Source organism: Desmodus rotundus, chromosome 1 (assembly GCF_022682495.2).
Source record: "Desmodus rotundus isolate HL8 chromosome 1, HLdesRot8A.1, whole genome shotgun sequence".
NCBI lineage: Eukaryota > Metazoa > Chordata > Mammalia > Chiroptera > Phyllostomidae > Desmodus > Desmodus rotundus.
The window spans coordinates 97931223-97948263 of record NC_071387.1 but is presented as its reverse complement, the minus strand read 5'-3'; the positions used below and the strand labels follow the sequence as shown (position 1 = coordinate 97948263).

At 56.9% G+C, this 17041-nt stretch overlaps 2 protein-coding genes across 6 annotated transcripts in view; both read left to right on the top strand.

The window, feature by feature from the left end:
• The first annotated feature begins 989 nt into the window (after positions 1–989).
• MRPL28 (mitochondrial ribosomal protein L28) lies at positions 990–4270 on the top strand. Of its 2 annotated transcripts, none has more exons than XM_024553405.4 (6): positions 990–1043; positions 1199–1496; positions 2253–2405; positions 2799–2933; positions 3024–3110; positions 3817–4270. In XM_024553405.4, exons 2-6 carry the CDS (start codon positions 1209–1211, stop codon positions 3922–3924), a joined length of 771 nt encoding a protein of 256 aa, XP_024409173.1. In that variant the 5' UTR covers positions 990–1043; positions 1199–1208; the 3' UTR covers positions 3925–4270. The 2 variants fall into 2 exon arrangements, with proteins under 2 accessions (XP_024409173.1, XP_024409174.1); XM_024553406.4 differs by lacking the exon at positions 990–1043 and adding an exon at positions 1080–1096.
• Positions 4271–15461: 11191 nt separating this feature from the next.
• The window catches only part of AXIN1 (axin 1), a 67110-nt gene continuing 65530 nt past the window's right edge, over positions 15462–17041 (top strand). For 2 of the 4 annotated variants that reach the window (XM_071221933.1, XM_045189674.3), the window contains exon 1: positions 15525–15829. The gene's annotated coding sequence lies outside the window, so the exon portion shown is untranslated. Of the gene's footprint in view, positions 15830–17041 lie in introns of all 4 variants that reach the window. The other 2 variants (XM_053927444.1, XM_053927441.1) reach the window with 2 other exon arrangements.

The following is a 17041-nucleotide window of genomic DNA, read 5'->3' as shown; positions in this document are numbered from 1 at the left end:
TGTCCAGGGCGTACCCTCCCTAGGGATCTCCCCCACTTCCAGTCACCCTGCATGTGGTCACCATAGCATTCGCTAGGCTTATAAAGGGGAAACAGCCCTGGCTGGTGTGGCTCAGTGGATTGAGTGCAGACCTGTGAACCAAAGGGTTACTGGTTCGATTCTCAGTCAGGGCACATGCCTGAGTCACTGGCCAGGTCCCAAGCAGGAGGTGTGCAAGAGGCAACCACACATTGATGTTTCTCTCCCTCTCTTTCTCCCTCCCTTCCCCTCTCTAAAAAATAAAAATCTTTTAAAAAATAAATATATAAATAAATTAAATATTTTTTAAAATAAAGAGGAAATATTCATATATGGTGTTCTTGGGGTAAACAATTTTAAAGCGTTAACATTTAAAAAATATTTTATTTATATTTAGAGAGAGGGGAAGGAAGGGAGAAAGAGAAACATCAATGTGGGAGGGACACAGATTTGTTGCCTCTTGCAGGCCCCCAACCAGGGACCTGGCCTGCAACCCGGGCACGTGCTGTGACTGGGAATCAAACTGGCAACCTTTTGATTTGCAGGCTGGCACTCCATCCACTGAGCCACACCAGCCAGGGCTAAAACATTAACGTTTTTATATAGTTCTCATATCACTGATTGGTGAATTTAATATTCTATAGTGTGTGTGTGTGTATAATTTTTTAGTTTATTTCAGCCAAACTAATGAAATGATAGGTAGCACTATCTCACATTTTCCCTCTACAGTTATGTTTCAAGGCAAAAGTTTTTACATTGGTTTTTGTGTTTCTTCTGGGAGAAAAAGAAGTAGGGCCAAGAACGACAGGCCGTGACCCCTGCTCGCGGAAAACAGGCCGCACTTGACGGCGGAGCTTAGGGCTGCCTCGGTCTTCGAAGGGCGTTTTTTTTTTCCCTGGTCCCTAAAGGTAGAAAGGTGGGCGGGATAGTAATAGACGGACGGGCTTTGTAGCCAGTCAGTGTCGGGTAGAGAGCAGTTGGTGCAGCATAACTTCCGGTTCCGGTAGGGCGCGTTGCTGGAAAAGGTACGACCGGTACCGTGTTGGTGCCTGGCAGAGAATTGCGGTCGGGAGCCGGGGTAGCGCCGGGGGTTTGAGGCCGGGGTTGGGGATCCGGGCTGCGCGAGAGTCCGGGGGCCAGCCAGGCTGCGGTGTGACTGTGCTCTTCTACTTCCCGCCAGGCTGCCCGCGATGCCCTTGCACAAGTTCCCGGTCAGCCTATGGCAGAAGCTCCGGCTGCGGGAGGGCATCTACTCTCGCCTGCCCCAGCACTACCTTCGCTCACTGGAGGAGGAGCGGACACCCACGCCCGTGCACTACAGGCCACATGGGGCCAAGTTCAAGATCAACCCCAAAAACGGGCAGCGGGAGCGTGTTGAGGACGTGCCTATTCCTATTCACTATCCCCGCGAGTCCCAGCAGGGGCTCTGGGGTGGCGAGGGCTGGATCCTGGGCCACAGATACGTCAACAACGACAAGGTGGGTGAGCAGGGCACGCTTCTGGGGGACTTCTGGGGCGTTACTGCTTTGGACACCGTGCTAGGCTCCAGAGGTACCCGGAAAGCACAACGGAGACCCACCAGCCCCAGCCCGGCCTACAGTCTGGGGGAGACAGTTCCCTCAGTTCCAGGGAAGGCTATTGTTTGTGAAACCGTCTGGGTATCCTGAGATAGGGTGCTCCCTATCAGGAACAGCAAGCGCAGAGACCCTGGGGTTGTGTCCCAGATCCAGTGTATGGATGGGGAGGCCTGTGTGTTGAGAGAAAGTGGGGGAGGGGTGTTTGCAGTCACCTGTTAGCTTGACTGGCCAAAGTTTGCCTCTGATACGTCTCTTGACACAAGGTTGGCACTACCACCTCCTTATCACACTTTAAAAGACAGACACTCACCTGGGGGCAGGTCTCTGCATCTGTGTTCAACACCTGCTGCCTTTGGTGGGAAACATGGAGGAATTGCTGAATCTTCTGGGGAAGATCTCCCCGCTGGTGTCTCCCTTTGCCTTCTTGGTCCTTGGTGTGGAATGTGATGACTTGTGAACCATGGAGTTATGATTGTGTGTGGTGTGTCTGGATCACACACCAGCAACCTCAGCAAAGTCTGGGGGTGCCAAGCTGGCTGGGGAGAAGTTGACTTCTGGATGGGCAACCAGGTCTACATCCTGAGTCTCTGCACCCTGGGCCTCACTCGGGTCTGTCAGGAGAAGCAGCAAGACTCATGAGGACTCTTGCTTTCTCAGCTCTCAAAGAGGGTGAAGAAAGTATGGAAGCCACAGCTGTTTCAGCGCGAGCTCTACAGCGAGATCCTGGACACGAAGTTCTCTGTGACTGTGACTATGCGAACCCTGGACCTCATCGATGAGGCCTATGGGTTTGACTTCTACATCCTGAAGGCAAGAGGGGTCTGACTGGCGTTCGGGGCGGGAGGGGGGGGGGCGGTGGCTAGATCAGCACCCACTGAGGCTTACTGGTCTCGGGAGTGGAGGACCACCAGTGAAATGTGAATGGGACCGTGGCTCTTTCTGGGCAGCCTCAGTGGGGTCTTTCTGCCCACAGGAGAGTTTGTTGCTGTTGGCGCTCTGTTGCCCTCCAGGGACAACAGGAAGAAGGGGGACCCAGACAGCCCCCTTCTTCCCTACTCTTGGCTCTTCCTTCCTCTCTTTTGGCCTGGGGGCTGCCAGCTACTGGGGAGGATCCAGGTGGGGCTGGCTGGTGGGGTGGGTTGGTAGGGTGGGTGTGGGGGACCCTGTCAGCAGCACCTGGCCCTATTCATAGCTTCCCACCAGACCCCGAAGGAGGACCTGTGCTCCAAGTTTGGGATGGACCTGAAGCGAGGGATGCTGTTGCGACTTGCCCGACAGGACCCTCAGCTGCACCCAGACGACCCCGAGAGGAGGGCAGCCATCTATAACAAGTACAAGGTGAGAGCTTGGGCCTGGTCTTCCTGCTTCTTGTGGGCCTCAGTAGCCGGCCACCTGGCCTCACCACATGCTGTTTATCTGCCTGCGCAGGAGTTTGTCATCCAGGAGGAGGAGGCTGAGTGGGTCGGCCTGACACTAGATGAAGCTGTGGAGAAGCAGAGGCTTCTGGAGGAGAAGGTGAGCATGTGTGAGTGCCAGCTGCCCTGCCCTCTAGGGCAGGCACAGCAGCCAAGCAGAGGGACGGGGTGGGGAGGCACACTGCCTTATGGGTAGCCTGGATGAGGGACTGCCACACCAGGTGGGCTTGGGAAACAGCTGCCTCTGCACAGCTGCCCAGTTGGAGCCATAGTTCTGTGGGTCCCACATGGCGTATTTCCTTCCCTCATGGTCCTGACCCTCCAGTCCACTTTATAGGTTTGGTACAGAAAGACTCTGACAAGCTGGAGTCTTGGCACCATTGGTTAACTAGCCCACTTAACATTCCCCAGGGTCTTCCCAGTTTAGACTTTCTTGTGTCTGTCCTCTAGGAGGATGTGGAGCCTGTGGTAGCTGCTGGGACAGAGAGCCCCCGCCCATAGTACAGCAGCTGGCTGCCCTGTTCCCTCTGCTTGCTTTATCTGTGACCCAAGGGCCCCACAGCAGGGGAGCCAAGGGCAGGCACCTGATTCCTGCATTCCCAAGGGAAGGTGGTTCCTGTCTCATGGACAGGGGGCTACCCTCAAGTCTGAGGCCTGAGGGGTGGTAAGCAGCCTCACTTGGCCTCATGGCCAAGCCTGAGGGGCCCAGTTCTCTCATGCCCAGTTCCTCTTGGTGTTTGACTAAAGGCAGCTGGATTTCTGCCCTCCCAAGAGTGCCTCACTGTGACCCTGTTTTGCCCCTGTAGGACCCCGTCCCTCTGTTCAAGGTCTACGTGGAGGAGCTAATTGAGCGGCTTCAGCAGCAGACACTGTCTGAGCCAGCGGTGGTGCAGAAGAGAGCCAGCGGGAAGTGACCGCATAGTGACTGACCCATGCCTGATAGCCAGGCTCAGTGTCCCTTGTCGTCCCCCAGCTACCCCACTCTTCCGCTCTTTGGCAACCTGTAGACAGAGTCTGGGGTGGTGGCAAGAGCCACTTGTGAGCAGTGGGTGAACCATTCCTGCGCATGTGGCTATGAAGCTTTTGGGTGGGGTGGACTTTGTGGAGGCCCTAATGGGCCTCCGGTCCCAGGATCCCCAGTGACCTGGGGCCTTCTCACAGCCTCTGAGTGTCCCCCGCCCCCTATCCCTGAGCGGAGGCCCAGTTGAAGCAGGTTCACCACGTTCTGGGGGCAGCATGAGTAAAGTATGAGCCGGGCCATGTGTGTGCTGCTTTGCTTGGAGGACTGAGCTCTCCTGCTTACTCCGTGACCCTGTCACCTCACCGCCACAGAGGCCCTGGACATGGCTGAGATGGGTGGTGGTTCCCAGCTGAGCTGTGGGGCTGAGGGTTATTTTGGTGCTTTTCTTAGCTCTGGGAGATAATCCTGAGAAGTTGAAGGTGGTCTATGATAGGGCAGGACGGTGCTTGCCCCTGTGCATTGCACATCCCTGCCTGTTCTGGAATGTTTTCCACAGCAGAGGCAGGGAGGCTGTGGCCTGCCCTGGGAGTGACCGGGAAGTGTTAGTACTGGTATGTCCTTTGATGTGGTGAGCACCTGCACCGGATCAGAGGTGCAGGGGCCCTCAGAGGGCGCTGCAGGGGCAGCGTCTCACAGGGAAAGCCTTGAGTCAGGAGCTCTGTCAGCGCGGCCACGTGGCCCTGCAACCTGTGTGCCCCTCCTCAGCTCACCCACACTTGATTTTGGGTCAGTCACCCTGAGGTCTTTCTGGTTCTGAGATTGGGGGATACCTCGGCCCTCGTCCCTGCCCCCATTGAATGGGTCTCAATGCTTACCTGGAAATCCAGCATTGAGACCCATCCAGGTCCCTAGGAGCAGAGGGAGGGGTTCCCCTGACCTGGTCCTAACAACTGGCTGAGAGGTGCCAGGCTTAGGATGTCACTGAGGGTCAGGACCTGCCTTGGGGTCAGTGCCCTGGGGAGAGAAGGGGGTGTGTCCCCGAGATGTTTGCCGAGATCAGTGCACTCAGATTGCTGGGTGCACTGTCACAGTGCCACACTTCTGCAGTGTCCTCTTGCTTCCCATATACCAGTGGTTTCTCATGTAATGTCCCTACTTTGTGAACAAATTTTAGTATTTAAAAAATTTTACCAAAAGCTGAAATTCCCAGCCTACCCCTACCCCTACCCCTGCCCCTGCCCTGGTGAATCAGCATGGCCCAGCCCAGTTGTCCAAACTGCAGCCCCTGGCTCCAGGAGGACCGGTGGTGGTCTGGATGGGCCAGCCCTCCCCATGTTCATGTCCACATCACAGTTCCCATGTTCAGCCCTGAACTGAACCTAACTGATCCCTTTCCAGCCCCTCAGCCTGTCACCTTGGTCCCCCTTTGCTGTGTACCCTGGATGTCCCCAGTTCATTGACCTTGGCTCTTAGTCACTCCTCATTAACCTTCTTTCCACCCCAGCAAAGGCCACAAGTAGAGGGGGCTCCTGCCAGGACTTCTAGGGCTCATGTGTCAGATTCCTGGGGTCTCCAACAGACCTGGGGATGACTCAATGTTGGGGTGAACTTGGGGCTTGGTCTCCCCATCAGCACTGGTGGGCCAGGGGAGAGTGTCAGGGCCCTGGCTGGCTCTGCTCCCCTAGGGCCTGGGGGTTACCACAAGGGTGGCCCAGGGTGCCTTCTGGTGCTGCTGGCCTCCCAGTGGGAGGAACTCAGCATGGCTTCAGTAGGTCACTTTGTAACTTGAGTCTCAACCGAGGTGGCAGTCTGAGTTTGGCCTTGGCCCTGAATCTCTGAAACGTGAGCTCTTTTCTGGAGGGAGGCGCCATCAGTTTCTTTCCTCTGATTCTCAGGAGCAAAGGTTAGGAAGCCCTAAGTGATTGACAGGCTTGTCTTCCTCCACAAATAAAACAATAATCCAGGTCTGGGACAGGCCCCTGGCAGGCTGGATCCAACACACTGTTTCAGCCTCCAGGGGGTGGGGAAGGGGACACGCACTGTACACACATATCACAGAACCAGGAGCTGAGCCATTGAAGCCCATCTGGCCACATGTCTCTGCACCATCAAGTCCCCCCTCTAGGCCTTGGCCAGGCCGCCTGAACCACCTTCCTCATTTCTCCCCCCACCCCCGCCATCAACCACCCTTCGCCAGCCTCTGTTGATGCGTCCATCTTTCTGAAACTAGATCCCCATCGATGAGCCCTGCAGCCCCTGGATTGTGGGGGTCATTTGTACTGATGAAAGTCAAACCTGCAGAAATCAGACCTGCTGGGTGCTGGCCTACACCCCTATCCCTGCACCAGCTGGGTCAGACCCTCCCCAGCCTCTGAGGAGCTCTCAGGCAAGCCCCCATGACCCATTTATGTGACAGCACAGCCCAACCAGTCAGCCTCAGTGTGAAGGGCCATGGCTGAGCTGTGGACTGTCACTGTGGCTAGGGACTGGGGAGGGGTCCCTTGGAATTAGAGCAGTAGAGCCCTCTGACGAGAGTAGCCATCAACACCGAGTTGTGACCATTCTCCTTGCGGGGTCTGAGTCCCAGGAAGGGTGGGGCTCAGGCCAGGGTTCCACTCCCAACTTCATCCTGAGCGTTATCCCTGAGGCCTGCTCTGGTGTGCACTGGCCGTGTGCTGGTGGGTGTGGAGAGAGCAGGCGAGACCTGGGCACCTTTGTCCCTGCCATGAGTCTTGTAAGGATGCTGGGAGCTAAAAGGAGCCACTGTGAGGCCCACCCATATGCACTGTCTGCCATTCCCTGAGCCTGCGCTTGGACTCTGTCTCCACCTTCACTACCCACTGCCACCCCATTGAACATTCTGCTGGCTCCAGACTCCCTCCAACTTCTCTTTCCACCCCCACCAACTGCCCTCGACCTGGAGCCCTGGGCCAGATCAACCCCCTTAGCTGCCTCAGCCCTATGCTATCCTGTTCTGCACTCTGCCACAGCACGCCAGAGCCCCCAGCTTCCCCTGACCCCCAGAAAGGAGCTCCAGGCCCTAGACCTTTTACCCCCATCAGCTGTCCCAGGCCTTACGCCTGGGTAAGACCTGCCTGCTGGTGGTGTCCTGCTTTGCAGGGGATCCCCTCAAAGCTGGGGGCTCAATATTGTGACTGGGCAGTTTGAGTGGGGACAGTATGAAGTGTGAGAGCAAGTTCAAGGGCCTACTCAAACAGCCCTGTGGCTCTGGGTCCAGCCTGGCCTGCTCTGAGCCCCTTCCCTTGAATGTGTGACCCTTGTTAATCCCTGTTCAGGCTTCCTCCCTCTAGGTTCTGGGTCCTCTGGTCTTGGCAGTAGCCTCCTCAGCAGCCTCGGGGCCCCTAGGGATGTGCCTCAATCCTGGCCTCTTTCAGGGGTTTGAGGCTCACACCTGCTCCTCAAAGCCCTGCAGCTGTTCCTTAGGCAACCTTGTGTTCAGTAGGTGTGGGCTGGGCCTGAGGCAGGAAGCTGGGCTCTCAGATGGCCTTCACAGGGGCCTTGACCAAGTGGTGCTTGATATCAGGAGCATTTGAACAGGCCAGGTCTACACAGAGAGGATGTTCTGCAACACCCAGGAATGATGCTGTCGTGCCCTTGCTGCAAAGTCCTGGTCTTGAGACACGTGGAAAGGCCTCATCAAATGGCCTGGTGCGGGGGGGCAGGTCAAGAAAAGAGCGGGTGCGAGGTCATGGGTGTGTGGCCAATTTCCATAGGATCGTAGAGTGTCTGCTTAGTGTGACTGAAGTCCCAGAGTCCTGCAGGTGGAGACATAAGGTCTGCGGGCAGCAAAGCCATGCTAGGCCTTTGAAGGCTGAGAGGGGCCTGTGTACGTGTGTGTGCGCGCGTTCAACAGACTAACGAGAGCGCCGAGGAAAGGTTGGCGGGCAGAGAGAGGGCTGGCTGGCTCTTTGGGGTCTGAGGGGGATCAAAAGGGCAGTTCCCCCTGCTAGTCCTCCTGTTGTTCTCACCCATTATTTTCTCACAAGACTAGGCCTGGCTTTCAGCCCCTGGGGCAAGCCTGACCTGAAGTCCTCCTCTTAGCAGGGGCTGCAAGGGCACTGTTTCTGCTTCCACTAGGGGGGTCAGGCAGGGTATGGAGCAGTTTGGGACATGTCCTGGGAGAGGGACAGCAACCCTTCACATTGGACATTGATGAAACACACACATACATGAAAACACTTAACTGGTACAGGAATAGCCATCATCCAGCTATGCCTGACCCAACCCTCTGAGGGGACCCTGGCATGGACCCATCAGCAGCACTGCCTGCTCCCTCCTCAGCTGTCAGGAGTGGCTTGGGGGTGGCGGTATCTAAAGGGGCTGGTTGCCATGGCTACCATAGGGTTCCGGAGCCCGTCATCTGGTCCCTGCCTCAGCCAATCGGTGGTGGGAGCCCGAGCTGCAGCCTAGAGTCACGCTTCCTCCCAGCCACACAGTGTCCAAGAGCAGGACTCGCTTCTTGGAGTGGATGAAAGTGCTCAGACGGCCAGCCAAGCCCATCATGGCGGACTGCGGGATGGTGGGGCGCCAGCAGGCACACAGAGCCAGGCAGGTGAGGTAAGCTGGGTGGGCGGGCAGGCGGACAAATGGACGGACGGATGGACAGGCAGACAGGTGGACATGCTCCCTGCTGCCCTTTGTTCTTGTGGCAGAGGCCCTACCCTCTTCACCCTACATGCACGTACACACATACGCGCACTCTCACCCCGAGACCCTCTCCCCAATGTCCCAAGGAAGGGTCATGGGAAGAGAGACAAAGGAAACAGCATGAGGCAGAATGAATCCACCGCACCATGGTCCCGAAAATCGCTCTCAATGTCTTTCACATTAGATTTCACATGGAGGCGGCATCAAAGACCCCCAGCTGGCCAGGAGGCCCTTGGCATAAGGGCCACCTGCCCCTCTCCCAGCCTCCACTCCCAGGGCTAGGTGACAAGCCATGTCAAGTCAGTGAGGTTTAAGGGACATTTTTTTCAAGAAGAAAAATAAAAGCAAAAAAAGAAACAAAAAAAAAAAAAAAAAGGAAAAAAATGCCCACCTATAATGGGGAGCGGCTAGCCCAAGATGGATCAGAGGCGCCAAATCCCATTACTCGGGACTTCAGAGAACAGGCCCCAAAAAGACAGCAGCGATTAAGAGCTTGTAAATGGAGTGTCCTTTGGAGATCAAAGGGATATGCTTTGTGTGTGTGTGTGTGCGCGTGCGTGCGTGTGTGTGTGTGTGTGTAGAAACATACGGCGGGACAACTGCAGTGGGGCTGTGCGCCACAGCATGGTGAAGCCTGGAGTGTCACCTGCCTGCCACAGGCATCCTCCATGTTGCTGTGTCCTTGGTGCTGTGTGGATGTGTGGACATGCCCGGGGGTGGAGGGGGTGGGGGGGGCAGGCTGGGTGCAGGTGAGGCCTGGTCTGTACCACCCACACCTGGCCTCATGCAGCCAGCTCTCTAGAAGGTGGTCCTGGCTGGGCCTTCTTCCCCACCTGGGCCTCCAGCATCTCTTAGAGTCTCGTCCCGTCCCCAAGTTCAGCCCAAATGGGCCTGGCAGGAGCCAAGAGCACAGGCCCAGCCACAGACAGAGCTGGGTGTGAGGGTGGGTGGTGACTGCCTCTCATGACCCCAACCGCCATCCCACTGCCCGCAGAGGCCAAGAGCTCCCAGATGGCCTGGAGAGTGTGTCCAGAGGTTCAAAGCCTCTGTCGGCATGATTGTTAGGTTATTAGGTAAACTCTGAGAAGCAAATCTTTTAATCCACTGTGGCTAATCCAGTGCACTTTTGTTTGTCAGGACAGATTCTGCAGCAACAAAGGGGCCAGGGGGAACCCCAGCATACATAATCACATACTTATAACTTGGCCATGGCCACGCAGGGCTCCTAGGCAGCGGAGAGAGACGTCACAGGACGGCAAAGTGCAGGGTGGGCAGCGGAGGGGCCAGGGACATGCGGAGTTTGACCTGGAGAGCATGTGCTGTGGATGAGAGCAGCTAGCCTGTCTCCCATCACAAAGTCACCTAGCTACCGGCTCAAGAGGTTGCCCTGGTCCCTGGGACTGTGCAGACTTTGGGGAGGGGGTAGACTGAATGAGATACCTCATCAGCTGGAGGAGAAAAGATAACCTGCAGAGGGGTGCGAGAGCTCCCGGCACTGGGAGAGGCCTTTGGGGATGGAGTGGCCAGGATGTGGAAGGGCATTCCAGGTGAGAGAACAGTGAGGACCAAGGGGAAAGCTCACCCAGTGTTTAAGGGTCAGTGTGGCAGGAGGGAAGGCATGCCTAAGACCAGAAGGGCAAGTGGCCTGAGGCTGACTGCAAAGGTAGGACTTCATCTGCTGCTTCCAGAAGCCTGGCTGAAGCCCCCTCAGGCACAAGCCCCATCCACTGGGACACCACCCTCCCTAGGAAATTAGTGCTAGGGTTGGGGGAGGCCAGCAGCCCTTCCCTCTGCTTGTGACGTGTCCAAGTCACAAGACATGGGCCACAGCCAGCTGTGGGCTTCATTCTATTGCCAAGGCCCATTGACAGAGTCTCACAGGGACCTTTGAGGCCAGTGGGGCTGGGTCAGGACCCTCACTTTGCTGAGGAGGATATGCTGGCTAAAAGAGGTACCCACCTTGCCCAGAGCCACCAGCTGGCCCAAGACACAGCAGACCATCAAGTCTCCAAGGAGGCAGGAACTGCGCCAACCTTGGCTACACCATTGATGTCCCTGAGGCTCCCAAGTTGGGGAGGCACTGGGTTGATGGTGGGCATGCTGCTCTCCCCATCTCCTTCCAAGGTCCCTGTGGCAGGCAGGGACCTTGAGCCCTCAACATTCACCCTCCAGCCCTGAGCCTACTTGACCATTTCCTGGACCCCTGGACATATCCCTAAGGCCACCAAAGGCGGTACAGGAAGGAGTCCCTGCTGTGCCACTCAACCTGGAGTGACAGGACCCCTCTCAGGATACTGGGGGTGAGACCTCAGTTAGGGGCTAAGTGGAGGGGCTCAAATACTTGCTGCCATGCCACTGATTTTCTGTTGGTCTTGGGGCCTGACCTCTGACTCATGGGAGCCATCAGTGATGTGGGGGGCTGTGTCACATCCAGTGAGTTGTCCGTGCAGAGGACACGAGAGCAGAAACCATTAGGGCAGGACACCATACAGCAGCAGGGTTAGAAGGGGACAGTCACACCAGGTATCATGCATGCAGCAGTGGGCACTGAGCTGACACGGAGCCAGCTGGTTTGAGGTGAAGCCGTATTCCTGTCCCCATAATTCCCCAGCTTGGCATTGGGGTCAGTATCACCCCTGGGGCATCTGCCTCTGGCAGTTTCAGGTGAGGGGCAGGCAAGAGAAGTTCAAACAGCAAGAGGGATGCAAAATGTCATCCTGGCCCACAAACACATCTGCCCCACAGATATGAGGGTGAGAGGAGCCAAACCCAGGAGAAAAGAGGCAGGGGGCACTGCCCAATACAGGGTTGGGGCCCAGGGCGACCTCAGCCTCATGTGCCCAGGGGTCAGCCCGGGAAGCTCTAGATGACACCATCTCATTGTTCCTGGGGCCCAACTCGGGGCGACTGCAGCAGTCATAGGATGGCCCACTGGGGTCAGCTCTGTCCTGGCTCCCAGGATCTTCACCCCAGCCAGTCTTGCTTTGATCATTGAAAGGTGTCACCTGCTGCAGAGCTTTGTGGTCTCCATGTGATCACAATAGTGATACTGTGTAGAACTTCTTCCTGAACCCATGCCTAATTCTGCTTTCCAGCTATAACCTGTCATTGATGCCCTGGGATAGTTCATTAGTCCTCCTGCCTTTATATGCATGTGTTCTCTATTCACAAATACGGGCACCCTGTGTGTGCAGTCTTCTAGCTTTTCTCCATGGTGTTCTATCTTGTGAACTTGGTGCAATGGCTCCACATCATTTGTTGAGCTTGGGATGAGGGCTCAAACAGCACCTGGTGCCCCCTACCCACCCAGCTCAGAACTGATAGAAAAAGGATACTCAGGGAGGAGAGATGGGGCCCAGGGCTAAGCCTATGGTTGGTAAGGCAGCTGGCCAGTGCTTCTGGAGCTGTGCCTCCAAAAGGAAGTCCATTCCTCTTTCCTCAGAACTGGATGAGCCAAGGCCTTTCTCTGTCTGCCCACCTACTCCCACCTCCCACACCTGTGGTCTGGGCAGAGGGTTCAGGGAATGGACAGCCTAGAAGGGGCTCAGTCTGAGGTTCCCATCTCCCTGTGGGGGTCCAAATCAGTACACTTCCTCCTGTCTTCTCTCAGGAGGACGATGGGGATCTACACAGTATTCCATCTCTGCAGCTAGTTCTCTCCTACTGGTTTTCACCATCCTGCATTGGCCACACCCCCCATGCTTCAACATACCTCCTTGGTACATCTGGGATGATGCCTTTAGAATCCTTTTTATAAGTTGTCTTCCTTAGCCAAGTGCATGAACGCGTGTAAGGCTTCAAAGACCAATTTATTTCAAAGTATTCCTTTTACATCTAGATTGAATAAAAGAATTTCATTTCTGCTCCAAAGTTTTTGTTTAATTCCTGGAAAGTTTGAACAAATGTCATTAATGGTTAATCAAATCAAAGCCTCTAGTGGCAAACTCCTGCCCCTGGGGAAGGGTGCTTCATGTGAAAGGACCTCTGTAATGAAAAAGTTTACCTGTTCAGAAGTGAGGCTCCTGCACATGTGTTATATTGGTCTGAGCTCTGGGTGGCTGATGCAATGCCCTTGCTAGGTCACCCCCGCTTCATTCATTGCAGGCCCCCAGTGCTGCCCTTTCTCTCTTCAGAGTTTTCCCCTAGCTGCTTCTTCTGGTCTCCTCTACCTCCACTCCGCTTAGATACTTTCACCGCCCTGCCACAGCCATAACCCACCATAGAGCACTGTTGCACTTCCTCCAGGCTTTCTCACTATCTTCCTGTCCCTGCAGGACGGGAGCCCTAAGGAGCTGGAGGCCCAAGGGCCCTGTTCTGGTCCTAGGGCCTGGGGACATCTGCCACCATGGGCCAGGAAGAGGATAAATGTGGACACAACTCCAGGAGCCTGGCATGGCCACAGCAGCAGCTCTGCAGAACCAAGGCAAGCATTGGGGACCCATGTCTGGGAGTAGGGTGGCAGCCTGAGGGCCAACGTCTGGGAGGTACTACTGTCTGTCTGGTCCACCCTGGACTCCTGCACCCCAGAGTACCTGTGGGTGCCATGAAGGCCACCCACTCTGTCTCCTCTAAGCCTCTGAGGCTGAACAGGAGAGACGAGGGGCTGCAGGGGCATCTTCTGTGCCCAATACTGTGGGCCTGGGGTCATCCTAGCGAGTGAGAGACACCTGCTATCAGGACCCTAGTGGGGCCAGTGTGGGTTTAGACATGCAGCTCCTGTAATGCGCTGTCCTCGTTCACAGCCTCGGCCCCTGCTCAGCCTGCCCCTAGGCATAATGATGGCTCTAGGAGATAGCCTAGGTCCTTAGCAGGCTGGGGATACTTCTGGTAGCCCATCCCCACCCCTCACTGCTCCCCTTTACTACAAAATCCTGGGCACTGGATGCTATGCTGTGTCCTGGGAGAGGCAGGCACTACTGGTGGGCAGCTGGGTGGGAGGCTGGCTGATGGCTCAGGCAGCCCCAAGCGTAGACTTCTGCCCCTGACTGGGAGATATATAGGAGGGTGGGCAACAAGGGTAAGCAGTGTCCAGGAGAAGATGCTGTGACATTAGAGGTGACCGCGGGGCAGGTAATAGAAGCGTGAAGTGGGCAAGTGACCAGATATGTTCAGGGGACGGTGGTGTGGAGCAGACACTAGTGAAGGGACCTGAAGGGCTGTGTGCACCAGAGAGCAGGCTAAGTGAGGGCTGATGGGGGAGGTGTTGATGGATGAGGTACTGGGGAGCCCTGGGGCAGGAGGAGGTGAGCAGGTCCTTATGTGGACTAAGTGGCAGCTTCATTGTACAATGGCAGTACAGTTGCTCCCTGTAAGTTACCAGGAACATTTCTCCAGGTGTTAGGTGTAGTATGGCTGTGCAGAGTGTAGGGTCTTAGGTGGTCATAAGTGGTGGCAGAAGCAATTCCTTATGGGCAGTAATCAATTCCTGGTGCCAACATCCTTCCCTCAGGGAGGGGCTGGTGGTGGGTGTGCAACACAGAGTTGGCCAGCTGGGTTTGCAAGTCAGGCAAGGGCTGCCACAGTGACAGCGATGGAGAAAGGGATGGTGGGTGCAGGAATCAGGACATCCATAAGCCCTTGTTCTCAGGCTGGCCTGGGCAAGTGAGACCTGAAGGCAGCAGTAGGAAGGGGAGCACCTTTCTGGATCCTGGATGGTGGGCGAGAGAAATTGAGGCAAGTGGGCCCAGCCAAGGTGGAGTCTCAGCCAGTCTCAGTCTACAACTCTTTGGAGGTTGGGACTCCTGACCAAGGGACAGCTAGCATTTATTGGATGCCTACTGGCTACTGTGTGTTCTGGCCCTGAGTCCAGACTGCTTGGGGACTAAGGGAGGGCAGAGACCCAGACCACCTCCTCAGCTTCCTGGCCAGCTGGGGGGCAGTGGGCTTGGAGAAGGGGAAGATACAAGCTGGACATCACCAAGGGTTCGGCTCCCGGTCAGCCTGGCTCTGCCTTCCAAGTGCGCCGGTCACCCCATCTACCTGGGGACAAGCTGCTCGACCCGAAGGCCTGTGGGTGCCGACCTTAGTAACCCAAGGTTGGTGGTCACCATATGGGCAGCAGAAAAAGGCTGCAACCTGGCAGATGCCTCGCGGTGTCCACATCGGGAGCCGGTCGTCCGCTTAGCGCACCAGCCCACGCCTTCCTGGTGACCACACAGTCATTCAACCCTCGTGGGGGGGGCGGGTCTTCCCATGTCATTCTCCTGGATTCTACAGCCCAAGGGGACCAGGGCATTTTCATGCTGCCCCCGCTCAGGTCCCCTTCTACGGCTGCGTTGCTCCGCCCACACTCTGCCCACGTGGACAATTTAACCGTGCCCCACTCATTCCGGCCCCGCCTCTCGCTCCAGGTCTGTCTGAAGGCTTTTGGCCCCGCCTCAAAACCCAGGCACTACCTTTACGCCCTGGCCCCGCCTCCATGGTTGAGGCCCCACCTCCTTGCTCTTAGCCTTTTCCCACGCTCCGCTCAGTCTTGCTCTCTCGGCCCAGATTTCACTCTCTAGGCCCCGCCCCACGCTCTCGGCCCCACCCCCACGTTGCACGTGCTTCGGCCCCGCCTCCACGTTGGAAGCTCCATCCCCACATTCTAGGACACTTCTCCACTCTCATCGGTTTATACCTGCGCTCTGGCTCCGTTTCAAGCTCTCGGACCAGTTCCCACTCTCGGTCCCACTTTCGTGTTCTTGGCCTTGCCCCAACGTTCTCGTTCCACCCCAAGTGCCGGCTCCGCCCCACACTCTCGGTTCCACCCCACGCTCCCAGCCCCGCCCCACGCTCCAGCCCTTCCCTCGCTCTGGGTCCCGCCCCGCGCCCCGGCCCCGCCCCCGCACTTCCGGGTGGCGCCGGCGGGGGCGCTCGGGCCTGGGCTTCGGTACTCTGGGCTTGGGCTCCCGGCTCCGGTAAGTGATAGGGGCCGCTGCCGCAGGACCGGCCGCAGTCCGGCCAGACCCGTGTCCCTGCGGAGCAAACCAGTGAGAACAGGCGTCCGGCCTCGGCGGCGCCCCCGCGGTCTGCCTGCGCCCGCCTCCGGGCTGCCGCACCGCCGCCGCCGCGATGGGGGCCGCCCCGGGCCGCGCCCCCGCCCTGTCCCGCCCGCCGTGCCGCCACTGAGCGCATGGGCCGCGCCGCGCCGCGCGACTCCCGGAGCCGGGCCTCGGCTCCGCCGCCGCCGCCGTCGCCGCCGCGCGCGGGTGAGTAGTGCGGGTCGGTAGCGCATTCCTGAGGGGCGCGGGCCAGTGCAGCCGCCTTTTGTAGGCCGCGTAGGCCGGACCGGGCGTGGGACCCGGAAGAGGGGCTTGGCTGGTGCGGGCAGGGAGCGTGTGAGGGGAGGCTGTGCGGGCTTGGAGGGCGTGTGAGGGTAAGGTATGAGGGCCGGGAGGGAGTAAGGGGAGTCTGTGTGGGCAGGCTGTGCGGATTTGGAGGGCGTGTGCGGGCAGGCTGTGCGGGCCCAGAGTGTGTGAGGGGAGGCATGCTGAACTTCTCAGGCTGTGCATGGAGGGTGTGCAGACTGTGGTCATGTAGGAGAAAGGCTTGTGCAGTCTAGGCTGTGAGGGCAGGTGTGTCGGAAGGGTGTGCTAGCAGGGGATAGGGAAGGCAAGGGTCGTTGACATTGCGGGTAAGAGTACTGGGTTTGGTTCAGAAAGGGCAGGCTCTTGCTCTAGGCGTGTGGAAAGGTGTAAGGAAGACCCAGGATTCTGAGAAGGGGTCGGAGTTCCTTCTGTAGAAGGCTGTTTTCTGCAGCTGATGTGTTTGGATGATGCTGGGTGCCTGCTCTGGTTTGTGGGCTTTGGGTATGTTTTAGGGTGTGGGTGGCGTGCAGAGTAGCTGCTGGGGTGAGGCAGTGTGTGCAGCGATTCTGGAGAGAGGCTGGACAGTGAAGTGTCCCTTTCCCTTACCCCCAGCAAAAAGCAGGAATGAGTGAGTTTGAAACCCAAGGTGGTCACACCCTCTGAGGCAGAGGTAACTTAGGCTGGGTCCAGGCTGTTGTTTGGCTTACCTGAGTGGCTGTACTTTTTCAGGTTGATGCTTTGTCCCCCAGACTCTCTTGGGTACCAGTCATAGATTCTACCTCCACACCACATTTTGTAATTCAGGCCCCCATGAAACCAGAGCTGTACAGCCAGGGCAGTGAAACTTAGTTCAGCGCTGAGGACAGTAGAGAAAAAAATAAATAAATTCCCTTGGGACTTTTCTCGATTCATCTCTCAAATTTATAGAGTTCTTATTGTGCATCTTGGCCCCTCCCTTTTGCTCGCATTTATGTTCTCTGCTTCTCGGGAAGTCTCAGGCATACTTGGACCCACGGGCCCTGTTTTAGAGAACACACAGTCCAAACCTGACCTTCCATGGTAGCAGTATCGGGTTCAGTTATTTACTTATTTTTAGAGTGAGGGGAAAGGAGG